The 22,197-nt window shown below is 35.4% G+C and overlaps 3 protein-coding genes across 4 annotated transcripts in view; all 3 read right to left on the reverse strand.

Moving 5' to 3' along the window:
- Positions 1 to 645: 645 nt before the first annotated feature.
- Positions 646 to 4,112, reverse strand: LOC21409738 (histone chaperone ASF1B). The gene is made up of 3 exons (XM_024173873.1): positions 3,748 to 4,112; positions 1,390 to 1,505; positions 646 to 1,286 (listed from the first exon to the last, which is right to left on the reverse strand). The coding sequence occupies exons 1-3, from the start codon at positions 3,854 to 3,856 to the stop codon at positions 930 to 932; spliced, it is 582 nt and encodes a 193-aa protein (XP_024029641.1). The 5' UTR covers positions 3,857 to 4,112; the 3' UTR covers positions 646 to 929.
- A 4,588-nt stretch (positions 4,113 to 8,700) lies between these two features.
- Positions 8,701 to 20,511, reverse strand: LOC21409739 (DNA ligase 6). 2 transcript variants are annotated; one of them, XM_024173803.1, is made up of 20 exons: positions 18,041 to 20,511; positions 17,810 to 17,927; positions 17,558 to 17,639; positions 16,571 to 16,673; positions 16,389 to 16,485; positions 15,310 to 15,412; positions 14,233 to 14,361; positions 14,052 to 14,099; positions 13,612 to 13,709; positions 13,447 to 13,512; positions 12,315 to 12,474; positions 12,021 to 12,128; positions 11,492 to 11,541; positions 11,298 to 11,342; positions 11,026 to 11,060; positions 10,852 to 10,913; positions 10,613 to 10,774; positions 10,438 to 10,526; positions 9,888 to 9,987; positions 8,701 to 9,214 (listed from the first exon to the last, which is right to left on the reverse strand). In XM_024173803.1, exons 1-20 carry the CDS (start codon positions 20,316 to 20,318, stop codon positions 8,906 to 8,908), a joined length of 4,242 nt encoding a protein of 1,413 aa, XP_024029571.1. In that variant the 5' UTR covers positions 20,319 to 20,511; the 3' UTR covers positions 8,701 to 8,905. The 2 variants fall into 2 exon arrangements, with proteins under 2 accessions (XP_024029571.1, XP_024029572.1); XM_024173804.1 differs by lacking the exon at positions 11,298 to 11,342.
- A 1,401-nt stretch (positions 20,512 to 21,912) lies between these two features.
- Positions 21,913 to 22,197, reverse strand: part of LOC21409741 — a 1,856-nt gene continuing 1,571 nt past the window's right edge. The window contains exon 3 of the mRNA XM_010110617.2: positions 21,913 to 22,052. Coding sequence (XP_010108919.2) covers positions 21,913 to 22,052 — 140 coding nt within the window. The remainder of the gene's footprint in view (positions 22,053 to 22,197) is intronic.

Genomic DNA, 22,197 nt, shown 5'->3' on the forward strand with positions numbered 1-22,197 from the left:
CATTCTCACATTCTTAACCAGACTTTATTGTAATAGGCCATCGATCCTTCCCTTAAAGAAGGTAGCTTCAAGTTCAACCCTTCTTCATTATGAACACAAAACACCAAAAGTCTAAGATAAACACAAGACTAGTCTGTCTCAAGCTAAGGATAAGAAAGCCAATTTAAGTATCTTACAACATGGAATATATAATTTTTGAACATGGAATGTAAAATTTTTTTTTATATACTGATTACTCACTGATGCTCCTTTTTGTTATATGTTGATTACTCACTAATGCTATTTTTTGTTGTAACTATATTGTGAATGAAGAAATGAAAAAAAAAAAAAAGAACTAATTATCATAAATTTATTGTTAGAAAACTCAGAATCATGACATTATGTTTTTTTTTTAAGTTAAACAAGTATTTCTAAATACAAAAAATAATTATATATATTTAAGTTTCATACCATATCTATTTTGGTCATTTTAACTACCCACCACAATTTAACCTCACAATCTACCAAACATTGTTACACTGATTTTGAAACCAGCACAGCTAGTATAATTATAGTTTACCAAACACTCAGCTGCTTTTTGTAACAGCTGTTTTTTTCTTCAACACAACTAAAAACAATTTTTCTAAAATCCACAGCACTACCAAACTAAGCCAATGTCCCATGACTACAGGGTTTAGTAGTTCTGTTGACAGCAGAAAGTACAAATCAGATGGCCTCCTAAAAAAAAATAGCAAGAAAAAGGGGGATTCATATCATGGCTTCATCAAGGAACCAGATGAGGAGTTTACAACTTGAGACCCCAAATACTGATCAGCAATGCCAAATAATTTCGGAAGCTTTGGCTAGAGCGCTTGTTTAAAAGAAAAGCATGATATGTACCTCAAAGAGAAAACTGAAAGTCAGGAACGAAAGGACTCTTGATTCAAGAGCTAAGGTCCTAGCTGCCCAGAATGATGTTCAGGTGAAGCAGCTGGTTCTCCACTTTCATCTGAATCAGCAGGATGATCAGATGGCGGAGGGGGTTGCTCTCCACTCTCACTGTTCTCTAGATGGAAATTGACGGGGAACTTTGTGACCCGAGGCTTATCCGATAAAATGTTTCTTCGGACCCTATCAATTAGGACCTTTGGAGGAGGTTCTTCTCTCAGCTGTTCATCATCGTAGTCATTATTCACATAGTAGCCGACTCGAACAAATTCCTGACCAAGATAAGAGCAGGTTAGTAGAAGTACTGTGACACCAATAATGTCTTCTTCGCGAATCTTGGAAGGGTCCGGAGGGTCTGCCTGCAAAACAAATTTACCACAAATGACATTGTAGCCGAAATCACGTTGCCCCTAACATGTGAAAAAAAAAATATAGAGACAACATGAGATTATTGCAGCTTGCCTGTAGTACAAAACGATAATTACCAACATTCACAGGACCAACAAGTACACTCTCCAATAATTGGTCATAAGTCTCATCCTCTGCAGATCCAACGTAAATAAGCTTCCATTCCAAATCTGTACCAGATAACAGTTTTATTTTTCACTCTATACACTACAAAGAAGTTACAACAGGATGGAACATAGCAAATAGATCAAAACAGTTATATTTTTCACTCCATAAGTTGTTTAAGTCAGGCATGACAAAACACAACCAGAATCTATTAGCGACCTTCCAGAATTGGCGGAAGAATGCAAAACTACCAAGCAGATCATATATTTGAAATAAAAAGGTTCATTTTCCGTTACACAAACTCTGCTCAAATGAGATAACGTACACAAGTGCAACCAAAACCAGTTGATTCAGTTCAGGCTCTTCAAAGGTTCCACAAACCCCCCCTCCCCCCAGGCCCATTTTTTCCTCGTCCTTTTTGGGATAATTAGAGCCTCTTCAGTCTTTAGAATTGGTCAACGAACTGGGGGTTTTAAATAATCAATTGAAAGTTACAAAAATAAATAAATAAATAACCATTGCAGGAAAAAATACACTTCGAATTGCGGAAACTAATCTTTGGATATGAGCTATTATATTTCTACATACATATACTTTGCCTCTTACATGACAGTGAAAAGGGCTTTAATTGCGATAACGATGACCTTTTAAATTATGAATAGACTGAATTGCTCAAACCTTCCTACCTCTAAAGAACAGCAAAAAGAAGCTCCAGATCAAGATTATTCATATATATTCTACATTGAATAATGTCGTTCTCATTTTAGGCATGAAGACAGATGAAAATAGGTCCATCAGCAATACATTAATTGATGATCCTCCACGATAAAAAAGCAAAAAAAAAAAAAAAAAAAAAAAAAAAAAAAAAAAGGGTTTGTGACAAATATAGAAGGAATAACATCCTAAATTTCAAGGTTCCCTTCCGCAGACTTTTATAGAAATATAAACTTCAGTTGTTAGTAGCAAAATGAAACTGTTGGTTGCAATCATTCTTTGGAATTAACAAGTAAAGAGGAAAGTCAAGAAGAGACCAGGTCATTGTCCAATGATGAGTAGAATCTTAATATTATCCGATCTCATAAGTCTTAAATGACTACAAACATAGAGACCTCATAGTTTCTTAAATTTAAATTGCGTAAGGATGAGCTAATCTGAAAACATTTCAGCAACAACAAGAGTTCAAACATGATTGATTGACGGTGTACAATTGGAAGAAAGTAGCAAATGAAAGAACTTTTAGAACAATTGATTTCTTTTCAACTCCTATGTAAATGTGATTGCCACAAACAATTTCAGGGGGAGAAAAGGATAAGACAAGGAAACCCCAAAAGAAAAGACGATAACATTTTTGAAAGCAGTTGATTTCCTAAAGAGAATTACCAGCTACCATTCTTTTTTAATGAGAATTAATCCGTTACTACTGCTTCGATTAAGAAATTATAAAGACAATATCTCATATATCATGTCATTAGTACAAATTTAAAAAATTATCCACTCTATTGTGTATAAAAGAAGTCTCATGCTTTATTCATTTATTTGAAACTGGAATGACAGATATTCATTGATTAGTGAAACAAATCATCTAGTACAACCCACTCATACATTCAGGTATCTCTTCCAGGCAGAATTGCTCGACATTGTGAGCTAAAAGCATACTGTGCTAGTTTGTGGACTGCAACATTCGCAGAACGAGAAATGGAAAAATAAGAACCACCACCAAGCACATTCAACAAAAATGAAAAATATCCTCTATCACAGGGCCGGCCTGCAGGAGCTAAGTCTTCCAAAGACACTCTGCCCGAAGGGCATTGCTCTAAACAATCTGAACCCGCAGACCAGTCTCGGAAGCAAAATGCAGCCCATCCCGGCTATCGGATTTCCCGATCACTCCACAAACAAAGGAGAGAAAAACCCTGCTACTCATGTTGACATATCACCCAGCACTGCTCACTCTCACTCTCTCTCACCCTCTCAATGAACTTTCTTCTTTTACATGGTAATTAGATTTAAGTTTGTTTCCTTTTAGGTCGTTTAATTCTATATATTGCCAAAACATATAAACGACGAAACTTACTCTAAACCCCTGATTTGCACTGAGAAATGAAGAAAGACAGAAGGTTTAATTAATTTTTTTTAAAAATCCAATTAAAACAAACGAAATTGCTAAGCACATGTAATATTTTCCAAAGCCACATCCATAATGAAATACATTTGTTTCATTTTCTTGGTGGCCAAACAAACCAAACGTTAAACTGAAACTCATCAAAATTTTCAGGAACCAACAAAAAGAAAAAGTGGGAAGATTACCGTCATTCAAAGGAGTCAAGCACTCGTAGGAGATCTCGAACTGGAAGGGGGACGAAAACAACGCCGGATTGTCAAGGACCGTCACGTTTGTTATGCTAACAGCACTCATTGTTTCGAATTTTTTAAGGAACAGCTAAATTCTGTGCTTTGTCGTGTAGATACGATATTGGAAACCCTAACTTCCAACAACTTCATCGAAAACTCAGAAGGTCCAACAATCTGAAAAACGAGAAAGATAACTAGCAAGCTCAAAAGTGTGCCCAGAATACAAATTCTGTTTTTTTTTTTTTTTTTTTAATGATTTGAATTTCACTTTTTCTTTCTTTTTTTTTTTTTTCCCTAGGGGAAATTCTGAATCTTGGTAAATTGCTAATCCAAGGGATTTTTTTTTTCCCTCCTTGGAGGAGAAAAGAAAAGAAAAAGTTAAAAATTTGGGTTACCGGGAATAATATGGAGGATAACCGGTGCTAGCCGGTTGAGAGATTTGGCGGGAGTTTTGGATGGTACGAAAACGGTCAGTTATCGGTTGGTTTATGTAATGATATTCCATTAGGGATTAGGGAGTGTTGGTATCCGAAATGATTTTAGATTATGGAGTGTTGTGTATAATAAAAATTTTCATAAAATTTTTATAATATATTAATTTATATGTGAATAAATTAATTTAATTTATTTATTTATTTACTTAGTGAATGATTAGATTAATAATTTGAGTTTTTTTATCACGAACAATTTTCGCTCTAAGCTTTTTAGGAAAGTCTAAATCTTTTTTGTCTAGTTCTTAATACCTGCAAGACCTAGAGTGTGGACTTTAATTTTAGAATTATAGGATTGATCACTCGCTAATTTTCTCTTCCACCAATATCAACACAAGTATGAGGTAGAACTGAGAATAGAAGAACTTTTCTTCTCTTTTTCTCTCAGGTTACATGGCTGCCACTAGAATGTTACACGTTGTCTAACAAAATCTTATGCGCCTATCACATAAGGGAAGGGAAGAAAAATTGTGTTATCCAATTTCCTATTGTCTTCTATTTATAAAATACTAGGACGACCCCTTTGCTTTTTTTTTTTTAAAGGCAAATCAATAGATAATTGGTTACCACTTTATTTTAAATCTCATTTAAAAGTATAGTTTCTCATTTAATTTTGAAATCAAAATTCTTTCTTTCCTTATCTCTATATGGCCGGTCCACCATAGGGATATCTCTATATGGTTGGCGTCTAAATCTGTCAGAAAAAGGAGATAACTTTCTCCTTTTATTCATTTTCCAATTTTGACTCAAATTCGTATCTAGATAAAATCAAACTTTAATTTTCTTTTGAATTTAATTGGAAAACGTGTCAAACAAGTAAACTGGATTCCTTACAAAGAAAGCAATCAAATCCCAGAGGGATTCGACATGTGCCACATGCCCCCTACACCTCCATATGCTGGGTGTGTGGCCTCTTGTGGTCCCATCACAGTGTGTTCTAAAATTAATTAATTTAAATAATCACATTATTTATTTCGACTGATATAAATTCCCAATAATTTACCTTGTCTTCCAAATATTACAAGGATGACGCGGACACTCATAGACCTATAATTCTGAGCTCTAATAAAATTAATAATTAATTAAACATATTTAATTAATTAATTCTATTAATTTCAATAGTTACTTAATTAAAAACTTAGAATTGCACTCTCGAAATTAGAGACAAAATTTACTTTCATGAACTTGAAGTGTCCATTTGATATAGTCACTACATATAAATCGATCCTCCATAAATAATTCATAATTAGAGCTAGGTGGAATCTGTTAACCTCTCTAATTACATCTTTATCCTTGAGTACCATTGATTCTCTAATGGATAGTGATTCATAAAATAAATTCATGAATCAAAGTTGCTACTAATCTAAGTACCGAATCAACCATCAAGAGAATTATTTATTTACTTTTTTATTCAAGAATGAATGGATTCCATCTCGTATCTCAGCATTCCCGACTACCCACTTCATTATGTCTCCAAGATACAAAGAATAGGATTTAGCAATCTCAAAATCCGAGTAAATCAAAAGACACAAATCCATAAATAAGAGTATGCTAATAACTCAGAATTAAAATCATTCTATATATGACCATCGGTAGACTCAATTCCAATTTTTATACTTAACGAAAATTATCAGAAATTTAAATCATGTCGGTGTCCTAGTTCCACATAATCACATTATGTGTAATACACTCATCGAATATCCTTCCATATTAATAGTGCGGATAACATCATTCCATTCTTAATGAGAATGACATATATTAGTAATGCTTCAATTAAATATTCTGAAACTTTAATTAAATTCATTACGAACACATTTTGATTATTATCATTAAATATTATTGTAACACCCCGAAGAATTAAATGAGATTAATTAAGGAAATTGAAATTTATTAGTGTGCCTGATTTGAATTAATTAATTGGTTATTAATTAATTGGTTATTAATTAATAAATGTTTTTGACGTGTGGATTTAAATAATTCTAAGGTATTTAAATATTCTCAGTATTTATATTTTTACCCAGAAGTGTGTATGAACACATTTCTGGACTGTCATTTTAAAATATTTAGACACCTATTTTCCTTTTCTTTTCTTTCCTTTCTTTCTTTTCCTTCCCATGCACTCTCTCTCTCTCTCTTTCACTCTCTCACTCTCTCTCTCTCTCTCTCCCGTTTTTGTCTCAAATCAAACTGGATCTTGAACCAAGGAAGGATTTAAAGAAATTTTCAACGTCAAGAGAATGATTCGAGGTAAGATTACTAAAAGAACCTCTCTTGAATCTCGGATTTTACATATTTTAAAACCTATTTTTAGTTCAAACGAATTTTGATAGATTTTGACTAAAAACATGGTAGAAATTGGAGATCTTGGGTTCTTTGGACTTGATTTAGTGCCTAGAACCCGGATCTAGTGGTTGTCCCTTGAGATATTGTGATTTGGGACTGGATTTGCAGGTTTTCAAACTGATTTTGTGAGTTTTCTCGCACTGGTGTTCTTCACCAGTCGACCTGTGCGGTCGACCGGATTGTATTGGCCTGACCAGTCGACCTGTCCGGTCGACCGGATTACACACCACCGGTCGACTGGTGGTGTTGCACTGCTCTGTCACCGGTCGACCAGTGTACACGGGGTTTGACCCCGTTTAGCCTGAAAATGTTATTTTGACGTCTGTTTTTGTGGAGGACCCAAATTAGCTTCATTTGGGGACCTAGAGTAGATGGATTAGCATATTTAATCCATGTTTTGAGATTAAAAACCCTTAGAATTATGAATTGAAACATGAAATGGTTTGTAAAACCGGTAATTGAATTATGGCACACTAATAGGAAATCAAAGGATGTAATTGAGACTGAATTGCTTTAGGAATGAGAATTAAACTTAAAGTGTTGTCTTGTATCAATGCTGGCTGAGGACTCGGACTGAGTGGCTTGAGGAAGCGGAAGCCGGAATAGTGCACCGCTAGCCACATGTTTGATAATTATGAGGTAGGATTTCTTACCTTTTTCTTTGTGAGCCTGATTTTAAAAGAGTTTTGGCCTTGCAAATGTTTTAAAGAAAGGGGCTTGTTTGCGAAAGAAAAGTATTTAAAACCCATGGCTTGTTGGAGTTCATGATACCCATGGCTTGTTGTAGTACATGGGACCATGGCTTGTTGTAGTTCATGGGACTCATGGCTTGTGTAGTTCATGAGATTATAACGAACGATTTCATAAAGTTTAATGAATGATTTCTTAAGATAAGAGATCTTGCGAATTGGTAAACTGGCTGATGGCCAAGATAGGATGTGGAGAGTGCATCCGTAGGGGCAGGACCCGAAACCCCGGGAGTATGGCTTGTGCACGTGGTTGTGTAAGTGATTTATCATAGTATAAATTACTTGCTAATGCCTGTAATACAGATATATTTTTAAATATATTTCCTTTGAGAAAAAAGATGTGAGGTTCCGGCTGTTGTGTCAAGACTGAATGTCATAATTTATTCACTTATTCATTTATTTATTTATCCACTTATTTACTTATTCAGTTTTATAAATTATATCCTATTGAGCCTGTAGCTCACGTTTTCTATGTTTCAAATGTATTAAACCCCTCTCAGGTGACTCTAGGAGCGGTGCGGAGTAGCTGAATATTTGCTACCGTTCGATCAAGTGAGGATTGTGTTCATCCTCTTGAATATATGTAAGAATTGTAAATTCTGTAAACTCTGATATTCTAATTTATAGACTGTGGATGATATCTGTAATGTTTTATTTACATATCATGTATGTACGGTAATGAGATCATGTGAACAGATCCTGAGTTTTGTACAGTGTGAGAGGCTTGAGTTTTTAGTCTCTCCCTTACAATTTATTTTAATTAAGTGTGGGGCTCGTTGAGAATTTTCTTTATTATAATGCGTTTAACCCCTAACCGAGCTCCACGTCACCGACCCCTGCCCCGGGACGTGACAATTATCTTCTCGTATATAACTCTTATATACAATATTTAAGGTTACATAAATAATCACAAAATTTTTAATGATATTCACATAATATTCAATACTGTATACACATAAATAATGAAATTTCTATTTTATTATATAAATAATAATATCTTTTATTACATCTTATACTTTTAAGACACCATTCTCAACGGGAAGAAAAAGTCTAACTAGAAAAAACCTTTCAAAACCTTTGTTTGTATTAAAAAAATAAATTAAATTAAAGTTAACTTAGAATTAGTCAAAATTATACTTTAAACAATAAGATCACAATCAAGAGTTTGAGCTGGTGAAGGATATTTTATGCAGTATTCTATTTTCGGCTTTCTCAAAGAGCTTATATTAGTTTATAAGCAGCGAGTCTGAACCAGACCAAACTTCGCTTGAGTTTTGGAGAAGGAAAGATTCAACTGATTCAGCTGACAGAAACAGGCCCTTGTTCTGCAGAGTTGGAGAAATAGTTTTCTTTTGAAGATAAAATGGGACAACGCTTGAGCAGCTATATTCTCACAAGCGTCCAAAAAAATGGGCAATTAAACCACATATTCTTTCATCTATGTACATTCCAAAATTTATATACATTCCAAAATTTATATACATTACGCCTTACAGTGTATACATATGAAACTTCCTACCTAAAAAATATTCAATCTTCGACTGCTACATCCATTTTCCGAGTCTGAGAATGAAACATCTCGGCTATATCTGCAGCTGTGCTACATGCTTCAGGCTTTCTATCGGACACGGAGCGAATAAATCTTGGGAATCTGATTGAAATGCCACGAGAAGGGTGAACTAAACCGATGGCAGCCTCGTGAACAGGAGATACAGTAAAATCTGCACCTCTTATTTCCCACACGAGTTCCGGCGAGAACCACATATCAGGCACCTCACCCGTTCGGTAATAAGGTGGCTTTTTGGACAAGATCTTGTCCCCGGAGAAGAAACTTTTCATCTGCAGCTCAATAAAAGAGTATCCTTGTTATCATGTGATAAACATGTTGGTAAATAATCAAACCTTCACGACATATCAACTTCTTGAGGGAAAATGACAAGGCCCGGACATACAACTTAGAAAACATTAGTAATTCATACGCTAGAGCCTAGAGACAAATTCCTTCAACGAGCTTGTAGACGTGATCTTCAAAAGAAAAGATTTCCTTAAATTGAGAAATAGTTTTACAACCCAACTTATGAGCTTTATCCTAGAAAATATAAAGATGTAACTGCATTCATCCTTTTCCCAAACAACTTAACATCCTCAAAAATAGTTCTGACAATGAGCTGGTGAGAAACCTAAGAATCAGACAAGTTTTGTTGTTAATATACATGAAATTATCACATTCCTTTTTTTGTGTTAAAATCTAGATTTAACCAGGAAAAAAAAAAAGCAGAGATACAGAATCATTATCCGTGTTAAAGACAGCAGCACTAAGGGTGACCGCTGGCATTCAACATTTGGTGCATGCATAAAAATAAAAATGAACAGTCTAATTAGTTTCATATCTTCCAGAATAACAAAAAGGCTGCTTCAAATCACGAGTAAATCAGTCGCCATATCCTTGACATGGTTGAAAGAAAAATGTGTCCAAGTAAACTACTTTGTTCACATGCCATATCCACTTTACCTCTGTATAGAAAGAATCTGAGAATCCAGACATTACGCGGCAAACACTCTGAAATTCCTCAGTATCAGGGTTGTAACAAGCCATGAGAAAAGGACTATACCTGAAATCATAGGAAGGTCGCATCAAATAATGACAGCATAGCCACCCGAAAAGCATCAAATTTTACCCCCCAATATATATATATATATATATATATATATATTGTGCATCCTGAGCTCATCAAAATTGCAATTCTATGCTTCTGTATAAATTTGTATTTTCCTCCCCCCTTCAGAATGAAAAGAACACTTTTATAGCTCACCGTAACATAAAAATTACCATTGGTTCATTGATAGTTTTAGAAGCAAAATCTTGAAACAGGACAACCTTATCTCATTCACAAGCCATTTACCCTTTTGCAAGTCGCACAACTATTTCCATCATATCAAAACAATGATCTTTGACGGTTTCACCGACGATCTTTCCTAGTATGTTGTTCATCCCATACACAAAACTCATATGAGACACCCTTAAATGACATTATTTTTTCAAATTCTATGGAAATATTTACCATCCTGCTTTTCTTCCATTTCCATGCCAAGCACCAATTGGGACTAAATCAAGCGAATCATTTAATCCTTCAACATAGTCTCTCTTGACCTGCAAAGGGACGGATATTTAGTGCTTTTCTTGTGCTTTTCCCGCACATGGTAATCAGTACAAAAAATTCTTGAATAGCATTTAACCTTGAGCCAAGTGTCAGCTCGCTTTGATGGAGAATATCCAGCATCAACATCTAAAGATTTAACCATAATCCCTTCACAAGAGGAGAGTAATGCAGTTTCAAGAAAAGAGCTTATCTTAGCTACGGGTGCTTCACTTGTTGAACAAGCATCTTCTGCTTCAACCTAAAAAGAAACAGGTTGTATAAACCACCAATCAATGAATAATAAGTTGCATCAAAATAATATCATGAAGAATGTACCGTTATTTCCTTTGCATACTCGAGACATCCCAACTTCTCACCAGAGAACAAATCTCTCAAGCCTGCATAACGAATGGAGAGGATCAGAAAATATATATGTACACATGAAGTGTGTGTGTGTGTGCGTGTGTGTGTGTCTACAACAATTTCCACATAGCACATGCAGATGCTTACATTTCCGTCTTTGTCGTAGAGGAAAACCCAAAAGCCTGCAGTGAATCTACATTAGATAAGAGGGCGCTTGTTGAAAATCAAACAACAATTATTCGATTATGCAGCAAACATATCCTTATAATTCTGTTTCTGATATGGAATTATTTTATTACTCTTGGAATACTTTGCATGTCTATAGTAACCATGAATATCTATACGAACTTCAATCATGCAGTTAATATCAGAAAGCAACTTTATGGGTTCCTTTTCTTTTCCCAAGACAAAAGAATTACAGGTACAGATTGGAAAATGAAGTTGTTCCCCAGTCCTCTTCAGTCCTGGAGAAGTGAGTACGGAAAAGAGACAAGAAGGTTGCAGTTTAGAATCCAAAGACACTCGGTTCAGATATAGAAGAGTCAGAAATCGAAAAAGTGCATACACAATATGTACATTTAAATATAATCAAGCAAAAGTTGCAGAAAATTACTGTTGGCCATTTGAAAACATGATATCAAAGACAAATACGCAGATGTCAACCTGCATACAAATGTAAGGCAGAAAACACATCAGATAGTTCAACCAAATTAAGGAAAAAATGAAATAAAATAAAAAAAAGTCCCCTGAAAAAGGAAGTAGACTGTTAATTACTATGCACTTAGAGCACAAAATACCAGTAATATCCATAACAAAGGACTTACCACCTATATTATTCCTATCCTCTCCTCTCTTTAGAAATATGCAAGAATCAGATCGATTAAATAAGCTTGCAATCACAGCAAAATCACTGCTCTTCCACTGAGTAACATTAAAATACACATGTGCATGCTAAATGAAATTCCAAACATATTGTGTCTAAACTAGATAATTCAATACTCGTGCCTGATATTACGGGATGGATTAACATCCTGCTTCATTTCTTAGTTCTCTTCATGTATATTACGAGCTATTCTAGTCCTCTTTCAGAACTTCATTAGCAAACACACAGGATATTTCAAAGAAACCACATGATATGATACCTTTATGCTATCTAATGTAATTGAGGTATCTTTGCTGCCTCTCCCCCGCGAAGATAGTTCTTGGAAGGACATAAGCTTGCAGCCACTCTTCCTGTCAATTGCAACAACCTGAAACCAGAGAAAAAGCATATGCATAGGAATCACTTGAACTTCCTCTCAGAAAAATACAATTTGATAAACAAAACAGTACTCCTTTCAACAAAAGAAAAAGGGAAAAAAATGAATGTGGGCACAAAAAGTAAGGTATGTGAAATGTATAAATATTCTATATCTGTGGCCTCATACGTTCTTTACCTCTGCATCAAGTATGAAGGTATCTGCATCAGGCTTACAAGATTCCTTAATTATATTGATAAGATCTGGGAATCTTGAGGTTGATTCATCACCATTTCGTGAAAACACACGAACAAATCCATCAGCTAACTTATGAATTTGGGCACGCTGACCATCATATCTGGAATCACACGCCCAGAGATATTATCTCAGCAGGAAAAGAAAAATAAAATAAGAAAAATAAAAATAAAAAATAAAAATACAGAATAAAATGAGTTTAGAATAAATTGTTCTTTTATGGTCTTTTCCTGAGCATCCAACGGTTTTGGCACCAATAAGAAGGCTAAGGTTTTATGGAACAGCATTATCATCTCGATTCTTTGGACATAGTGGCTGGAAAGGAACACACGAATTTTTGAGGACAAAGCAATGGATTCAAATGACCTTTTTGAGAAAGCACAGTTTTCAGCATCTCTTCACAAAGACTTCAAAGGCTTCCCAATTTCTTTTATTGTTCTTAATTGGAGGGATAATTGGGAGATAGTTTTTGATTTTTTGTACTCTAGTTTTTTGGGTTTAGTTCCTCTGTGTTAGGCTTGCTGTCTCTTTATTTATTTTTTCTAGTTTTCATTTTTGTTTTCGGTGGTTTTCTCTTTTGAGGATATTTCATCCTCTCCTATCTTGTATTGATAAATTTTTTCATCAACAAAGGTCCCTTGATGTAATTCAAAATAATAAAATAATAAAAAAAACAAAAGAATGAACAGCCAACTAATTCAAAGAATCTAAAACATCTGCAGTTCCAATCCTTAACTCTAATACGGTCTGCGGCTAGAATAATTCAACTCTAAGAATCTTAAACATACTAAGAGAAGTGGATCACCTAAGTAGACATTCACATTGTGAGAAAAAGTGCGGGATGGTCAATGAAGTAGATATATTGCCGTATCACAAAAAACTTAGTCAAACAAATCAGAATCATATTCAATACAAAAAAAATAGGTTAACAAGGGGTTCAGCATAATCAGTTTTGTAGGCGATGCTGCATACTTTGACATGACAAGATTATGAATATTTCATTGACTCCAATTAGTTATCAAAAGGAAACTTGATCAAAAGAGGTATAAGCATATGAAAATAAAATATTACTTACTTATATTCACAAGTAAAAGCCCTATTCTGAAAGAGTTTCAGTGCTTGCTCGACACTGTTGGTGATTCTACCACAGAAAAGTATGGCACAACAAGGTGGCATATCAGAATGCATCCCGCACAACAATTTTCCCAAAAGAGTATGGAATAAAAGCAAGAACACATACTTTGCCAGCATTGGCTTGATGGGTATTCCTGGAATCATTGACATAGTTGATGATGAAAATCCAAGGCCATTGTTCATGAGAGAAGGAATAATTAAATCCTGCTTGATCACACGGCAGATATATACATATTGAGATATCTACTACTAATGAAACAGACATGACATTTGACACAAGGATAGAGTTACATTTAAAGAGAGCATGCAATATGTTCATTAACCAGTTTTCGTAAAAACTTCAGCAATTAAGAGCCAGATAAAGATTGGATTATTCTAGTAGTAGTAATCTCTCTTCCTATGCATGGGTTAGATACACTGCAGATGTATAGCTGGACATTAAAGAAGCACCAAAATACGTCTACTTAATGCCATGGCCTGAAGACTGTTGGAAAACAAGAAAAGGTGGGGAAAAGGATTTACTTTTGCAAATGAGCAAGTACTTACCAAACTCGGAACTACATTGTATGCTTCAACAACAGCTGCTGAAAGGTTCTACAATTAATAGTACAAGTAGATAAGTTTGTGAACAGTTCAAGGAATAAGCATGTCTACCCACAGCCATACTTCATAGAAAATGTGAAAATCAACTATAGAATCATCCGCTACAAATATCCGCAAATAGAACCTGGAGCTCATCCTTTGAGCTTTCCACTGTCCTTTCATGATGAAAGTGAGGGGAAGAATTCATAGCAACAGCTTGAGCCAGTGCAGGGAGGACAGTCCGCATCATAGCTCCAATCCGTAGATTCCTAACCTGTACCAAATGATGACCATATTATACAGTTTAATGTCTTAATCTTCTTTTTGGTAAATGTCTTAATTTACCGAATGATGACAATCACGCTTAAAATGACGACACTAATGGCATGTTAAGCTGTAAGCATTAGACCTAAAGATGGATAAGGGTCAAATATAACCAAAATGAAAAAATAAACAAATAAATAAAAGAAAAAGCAAGGGGTCCAAACCCAGGATAATGTCATTTATTTCTTTTTTTTTTTATATATATACAACACAGCATTGAACCCACAATTTTCCCCCCAAACCCTATTCCACCCAAGCCCCCCAGTGCCACTAGACCAAGCAGTTTTAGGCAACACAGGACAATGTTAAGAGTCCGTTTGGTTCATGGATTAGAACCATGTGATTAGAACCATTTTTGATTTACGTGTATTTTTAGTGAGAGAAAATACTGTAGCGAACCACGAATCATGATTCGAATCAGGGAACGAATCCCTCTACCAAATAAATCAATAATTAACTAGGCAAAGACTCCAATGTGAATGCTACCAGAAAAAGGCCCGGTAAAAGTTCTGATGTAAGGAGAATACAAAGAATACCCAGTAAGGTTTCTTCTCCCTATTTCTACAACAATTTCTTCTGATTCTCTTCTATTTGCCAAATATTGACTTTCATGCAACAGAAAGTCAACCACGAAAGACCTATATGTATTTTAACAGGTCTATACAACAGCAAGTTATTTGGAAAAAAAGATGGAAATCAACGGTTCTTCTCACTTAATTTTGATGCACGAGCTTGTATGACACAAACTTCAGAATTAACTATGGAATTTAAATTCTTCATACTGAAAAGCTGTTAACCATCCCCATGAGAATTACAAAGGGTATGGAAGAGATAAAAAATTAAAAGAATCTCTAAGCAGTACAACATTTAGAATCAAAAGGCTCAACAAGAGTATTACCAAAGTTCTAACAAGAAACTTCATCTCCTTCTCTCTACAAGAACGCATGAGACTAACAATAAGGTTTTTCTTCCTTGTTGTACTTCCACTGCCTGTTTGCGCACTGAAGATTACTACATAAATAAACTGAAAGTATGGCTAATAGTTTGCATAACCTAAATTAACCCCATAATCAAATAGAAAAAGAAACACATTTTTCTTCAGTAAAATGAATAAAATAATCTAAGACAAACTAGCTCACGTTGAAACCTACAAACACCATCAGATTTGTCTTATAGTCATTCATCTGTCCTCTCATAGGTACTCAGAGATAGTCAACTTACATATAATTTTCTTTTTTTCCCCTTTTTGTAAGAATTAAAATTTAGTTTAAAGAAGCGAGGCTACAAGAATAGAGAACCAGAGTTACATGCACATCCAAAAGAAACAAGAACAAAGTCAAAGGCACCAGAAACGATAACAACATTGACAAAACATTTTTAATTTTGTCAGAATGTGATATGAACGTCCCTAAAATTCTAACGACTAGATATCCTTAAATAGTCTGTCGAATCTGATCTTGTTCAAAGAAAAGCTTTGTCCCTAAAAGTATCCTTAAAGTTTCATCATTCCTTTCAAGAAACTCATCTAGAAAAATTTCCAACACTACTCAATTTCAGATTACTGCCCCTTTAGCATCATGAACCATTATCCACAAGCAGATCTCAACTTCGTCTTAGTATCAACATGACAAATGAAATCCCTTCCCTAAAAGCAACCAAAGTATCACTACAATCTTCAAATGAAGAAATAAATGATCCAAAAATACACAACCACGTTTCAGTCTTGCCTTTTTCTCATCAAAAGTTCAAAAAAATAACAAAAAAGATGCAAGAATAAAAAGACAGTTCAGATTAGAAAACTTGTATAATCGTAATCTTTTTAACAATGAAACAAGCTAAGCTAAAGTGCAATCTCATCCAAAGTTCTTTCCGCTAATGTGAAAAACATAATAAGTCTAAATTTTTTTCCAATCATTTTGGTCTAAACATTTTCACACAGCTAGTAATGTTGTAAACCAAGGCACAAGTTGGATCTACCTTATCTTTTGTAGGGCAGAAAATACGTCTTTTATCAACAGTGGCGAAGGAGGGACAAGTAACATCTGTGTTTGTCGGCATGCTTGAGCAACATCACCTTTAAGCATGATAAACAATTTGATAGGCAATCGAAAAATGTTGTCGTGTAAATGCATAATTGTATAATTATGACAAATTCCTACCCAGATCACCCAAGTCATTGTACATCTCCCTTATTTTGGATCGGCTTATTCCGCATGCCTCTTCCAATGCTGATGCAACCAGACTGCCACCAATATTTAACTCCTGCGACATTATTGTAAGAGAAAATATTCCTTAAGTAACATTATTGGACAAGAACTGCAAGAACATACGTTTAATGCAACCTCAAACCCAGGCCAGAGAAAAAAATAAATAAATAAAGGAAAAGAGTGTGCTTTATTTGTGTTGCAATTTCCACTAGAACTGGTTAACTAAGCTCCTGTTTGTTTCACTAGTTTAGTTCGGTTCAACTCAGTTTGAACAGTGAGCACAATTTGAACTGACATTTGGTAAGCATGCAATTTGAATTATATTCCCTGTTTGAACTGAGTTAAACGGCCCAACTTAGAGTTTAACTCCCCCCTCAAGTTCAACTGCTCAAACCATTTTTCAACAGTAAAAAGTGCCCACTCTCTCTGCTTTTCACACCACTCATTCTCAAACACAAATTCGAATTTTATTCTCTATTCAAATTAAAACTTTAACTACACATCCAAACGTTAATTCAAACTATAATTTAACCATACAGTTTGAATTTTTCTATTTAAATCAAAAAGTTCAAACCAACAAAATTCAAACCATCGAACCAAACAGGGCATAAGAAGCATGTGAAACAGAAAGAACAAGAAGACAATAGGAGCACAACATTCATACAATATTGGGAGACAGTGTCAAAGAAGATTCATTATCCACCACACATTGAGATCCAAATATCCTTCTAGGGTAATTTGGAAATATGTGAGCGATATTACTCTTTTCTTTTTAGCATCCAGAAATCCCACGAACTCACTTTATGAGTTCAAACCAGAAGTGGTTCAAACTCTATACCTTATGGGAGCAGACCAAAGGCCTGAATTCCAACCGCCACCCCATGGGACGAGCAATACTCTATTATTGTGTAAAATAATTAGGAAAGGAATTTGACAAACCATATTTTCATGGTCAGCAGCAATCTTATTTGTGGACAAATAGACTGCGGGCAGAACATCCTCAGGAGACAAGGCCAGCAAACTAAGCCAAAAAAATAAAAAATAAAAAATAAAAAGGGAAGCCCATTATAATTTAGCCAATTCAAAGACATAAAGTGTAAAAACACTTCTTCACTAGGAAGAAGTGAAAAACGAAAAGGAAAAAAGAAACGGGAAGGAGTGACATAAGGTATACAACAAAGAGCGAGAAACCTTCTGAACATGTTGCATAGCATAGAAGTCGCTTTTATCTTTCCCTTTTCACTCTCAAGTAAGTCAAAAGTTCGTGCAATATGTAAATATGGAGCCCGCTGTCCATCCCTCCAGCAAGCTGCAAATAATTCTCCGCATCACCAAGAATTCTGTTTAAAAAGAATATGACAACAGCTATACAGAAAATAAATTCTCTAAGCTGCAAAAATATTTAACGACATAGACACCAACCATGCTCCACGGGATTATATGTTTCTGTTGATAGCGATACAGAAGTCGCATCCACATCCTCTGTTAAAAATCGTCGCATCGAAAATTCAGCTGCATGCCCCACTTTTTCCGATTCAAATTCCTTCTTGCCAGAAGTGCGGCTGTTGATAACACACGAGGACTGAACAGATTTCCTATCAATTGCCAACCCAACTTCACTCCCAGGGTTATTGTAATGAATATCAAGAGCCATATTAATATCTCCCTTTGTCTTATCCAAGATGGTGGCAGCGTAGCTTTCCAATGATTTATTGCCATTTATTATCTGAATAAACTGATTTATCTCGTGCTTGTATGGCTGTGAGTCATCATCATAAATTTTTTCATCTTCAGTGCTTTTTTCATGCAAGTTTCCATCAGCACTTCTAGAAGCAATAGGCAAAACTTTACTGAAGAATCTTGTTATCGTTGATTGTTTTGACCCACTTGTTTCAGATTTAGACTTATTTTTTACTTTCTTGTTTTGCTTATTTTCAATGTTCTTCTTCCTTTTGCTTGGAGAAGCACCACTCCCAAGTGATTTTCCTATGCTGACAGACTTACAATCATGACTTGAAGGAGAGTCAATCTTCCCAAACAGACTCATCTTGACAGTGGTTGACTGCAAAAGTGGTGCAGGCTCTGCAGAATCATTTCGCAAGCTGATCTGGGATATAGAATTAGAAGCTGCACTACCAAAAACTTGTTCATGAAATGCTGTTTCACGGTCATAGAAATTAGAAACTGCCTCAACAATGTCCCCACTTGAGCTTTCAATGAGATCCAAGATTTGGTCTCGAGTAACCCATGAAGGCAAACCTTCACGAAGCTCCTGAAGTGTGTTCTCTGCTTCCTCATCAATTGATATTATTGAATTTTGTGAACTGTGTTCTTGAGGGGGCATTGATGATTCTGAAAAAAAACCTATATCTATATTTTCCGTAACTTTCGTATTAGCAGACTTTGTGCCTTTCTCCAGATACAGCTCCTTGCCCAAGGCATCTTTGGTGTTCTTTTCAACGTTATCACTCATTTCACAACTCACTCGATGAAAAACCCTCAAGAATTCTTGCTTGTTGTCCATTTCATCAACTAACCCTGCAAAATGCTTTTTCATTTTGTTAGCATGTTTGCCGTCAACTTTTTCAACATCCAAGCCAACTGTAGGAACGACACACTTCGGTTTCAAAAACTTAACATATTCCCTGAGCTCCTCGTAGTTTGAATGCTCACTATATGGTACGAGATGAATTTCAAGTGAATCTTTCGACCTGACAGAAAATTTATTGCGCTTCACTTCATATGTCCACCCAGTCGGAACAAAACCAATGGCCTTAGAGTACCCTCTCTCAAGCATAATCTCGTTCATCTTTCCGAAATTAGGCCTAAAATATGGCCATGTCTCACCCAAAACGTTCCACCCAATAACGTGCACATCGCTTTCGCATTCATCCTCTGTAAACACTCCACTCTCCTCACACCCCAAAATGCGCAAAACGCTCATTTTTCTAGCATCCACACATATCTTTCGATTACATCTACGAGCAATCTCTAGCAAAATCTTCTCTTTCCCAATGACATAAGTAGCTACAAGAAATAACACATTATTCTTCGGACCTTTACATTCACCTGAAACTCTTTCCACTACGCTAACAATATAATCAATAGACTCTTCTTGCGACGGAAATACAAATTTCGGATTACAATAAGTAGTGTCAAGGAAAATCGCATCTGAACCGATAAATTCGCGTAAACAAGTGTCGGATTTCATTGATTCACAAAATCGAAAATCCCCTGTATGCACATACCTCACAGTTTTGCCTTCCGAACCGGGAATTTTGAACAGGAATTGAACAGCACCGGGACAATGATTGGCATCGACAAGCACAACCTCACAACCATCAATTACTACTGGTTCACGAAGCGGCAAGGGGAGGACGAAAACAGAAGGAACCCTAAGTATTTCAATAAGGAGCCGAGCGGTGGTGTGAGAGCAGAAGACAATGCCTTTGGACCAATTGAAGGCGAGGCCGGAATAGTGATCGGAGTGGAAATGGGTGAGGAAGTAGGAGATGGAGAAGTCGCCGGCGTAGCGGAAGGCATCGACGAGGAAACGCGTCCTTGGGATGTGTTTGGATTGAGGGAAAGTGGAGGGAAAAGGGGAGAGCGAGGGCGGCTGCGCAGGCTGGTGGTGGAAGGAGGTTTGGGCGGCGAGGAAGAGGCGAGAGGAGTCGAGGGTTAGGGTTTCGTGGGACGCCATGGGAGGAGCTTAAGAAAAGAGAAGAAGCTTAAGAAGAAATGGGAGCATTTGCTCAAGAGACTGTGAGAGAATGAGAAATTGGCGGTTTCGTGATGTTTGGATTTGCGGGCGTCTCCGTTTTTTATGGGACAAGTATGTAGCTTCTGTCGCACCAAATTCTCTGGAAGGGAGGAGTGAGGACCCTTTTTTTTTTTTTTTTTTGCCAACATCATCGGCCAATCAAATTTTCACTTGCTTTTCACTTTCTTTTTTCCTATATTTCCCGAGATTTGTTTAATTGTAAATTTGTAGTAGACTTGAATTTGTGGGCCGTCGTAAGAGCCTAAGAGGCCGGCTTGCGAGGTCATTTGTATAAGTATTAGCGCTTGTATTTTTGTATTTTAAAATACAATTCATCTTTAATCGTGGACTGTGTTATACTCGAACAAAATTTTAAAAGGAAGATCATATTGATGGAAGTAATCCCAAATTAGTGATGGAAGTAACAACCACAGAAAAGGAATGTCATATTAATAATAAAGCTAACATTCAGAAGAAACCTGATGATGGAGTTCTTTTTGTGCTCAAATCCAAAGGTATACTATATACATAGTAACAACTAACAAATTAGTATCTACAGCAATATTTATAGATAATATTTTATTAAATAAGCTTAGTACTAAGACGTTTTGTTCATGCATTTAAAATTATAATTCATAATTCTGATTTTTAAAATTTAAAATTTATTGTGATTGATTCTAGAGCAGCACACGCGCTGCTCGAAAGGCGTCGGTTGCACTTCCGGGAAATTGTCACAGATATCTTTGGTGTGTCTTTGGTGCATCCACATGTGTACTGATGCCATTTTTAAAAATGTGTAGGATTTTTGTTAATTGTCCAAACTAGTAAGCAAGACTGAGTGGGGAGATGAGTAGCCTCTTTGGGACTACTTTTAAGTGATCATTTCGTACGGTTTCAAAATTTTTCAAGCAGTTTCTAAGTATACATAGAGATAATCATTTATATGTATATACAGTACTAGGATGGGGAAAGATATTTTGCTGGTCCAATTCAATCTGGGTTATGCTACGGTTGCGTTATTATAGCTTGCATTCTTCTTGGAGAGTAAAGCCTTTAATGTAATTAGTTAGATTCATTTACCATTTATAGGCTTTCCTAAAATATACTTGGTTTTATATTCTCAATATATATATATATATATATATATATGTATATACATATTTATATAAAGTACTTAGTTATACAAAGAACTTTTGTCTACTTTCATTAAGTTCTGCAATAGGCGAAGACAAAGTAGAAATAAGATACTAGAACTTATAATATATTAATATACACGAGGAACGAACACTCAAGCAAATATCTATCCGTAGTTTTTATCATCTTATAAAGACAACATCAGCTGAACCCTGATTTTCATCTTAGATGATAAACAAGTTTGTTTGTTCTATCTAACATATTTATATGTTCTGATATTTCCTTTATCGTCTCTCTAGTATTGTCTTATGGGAGTATTTATACTTGCCAACTAGTTCAAAAGAAGCATTGCAGCAATACAACTTGTCACCATTTTTGGGATATTGATGCTGGTTTTGGTTCAAATTCCATCCTTCCATTCCTGAAGAGACCTCTTCGGAAACTTCAATGCTATTTCAATCATTGCCACCACATATGGAACTGGAATTATTCCTGAGATGTAGGTTTCAATTCCTCTCGCATTTTCTAAATTATTCTCATCTATTCATGCATTTCAAGACAAACAGAACTTAGAATTATATGAATGTTGTACAAAGTCATCATGTTACCAAAAACGAGTGTAAAAGACCACTCTTTGAGTGTTATCCATATTATACAAATATATATTATATAATATATATATATA

The sequence above is a fragment of the Morus notabilis genome, unplaced genomic scaffold, assembly GCF_000414095.1.
Source record: "Morus notabilis unplaced genomic scaffold, ASM41409v2 Scaffold518, whole genome shotgun sequence".
In the NCBI taxonomy this organism is placed as follows: Eukaryota; Viridiplantae; Streptophyta; class Magnoliopsida; order Rosales; family Moraceae; genus Morus; species Morus notabilis.

Excerpts from the sequence above, each read along its gene's own strand:
- LOC21409739 (XM_024173803.1), bottom strand. The coding sequence starts at position 20,318 with ATGGCGTCCCACGAAACCCTAACCCTCGACTCCTCTCGCCTCTTCCTC. Across the intron at positions 17,928-18,040 it reads ATATAATCCCGTGGAGCATG|CTTGCTGGAGGGATGGACAG; the intron begins GTTGGTGTCTAT and ends AATTATTTGCAG. Across the intron at positions 10,914-11,025 it reads TCTACGACAAAGACGGAAAT|GCTTGAGAGATTTGTTCTCT; the intron begins GTAAGCATCTGC and ends TTCGTTATGCAG.
- LOC21409738 (XM_024173873.1), bottom strand. The coding sequence starts at position 3,856 with ATGAGTGCTGTTAGCATAACAAACGTGACGGTCCTTGACAATCCGGCG. Across the intron at positions 1,506-3,747 it reads CTTGACTCCTTTGAATGACG|ATTTGGAATGGAAGCTTATT; the intron begins GTAATCTTCCCA and ends TATCTGGTACAG. Across the intron at positions 1,287-1,389 it reads ATTATCGTTTTGTACTACAG|GCAGACCCTCCGGACCCTTC; the intron begins GCAAGCTGCAAT and ends TTTGTTTTGCAG.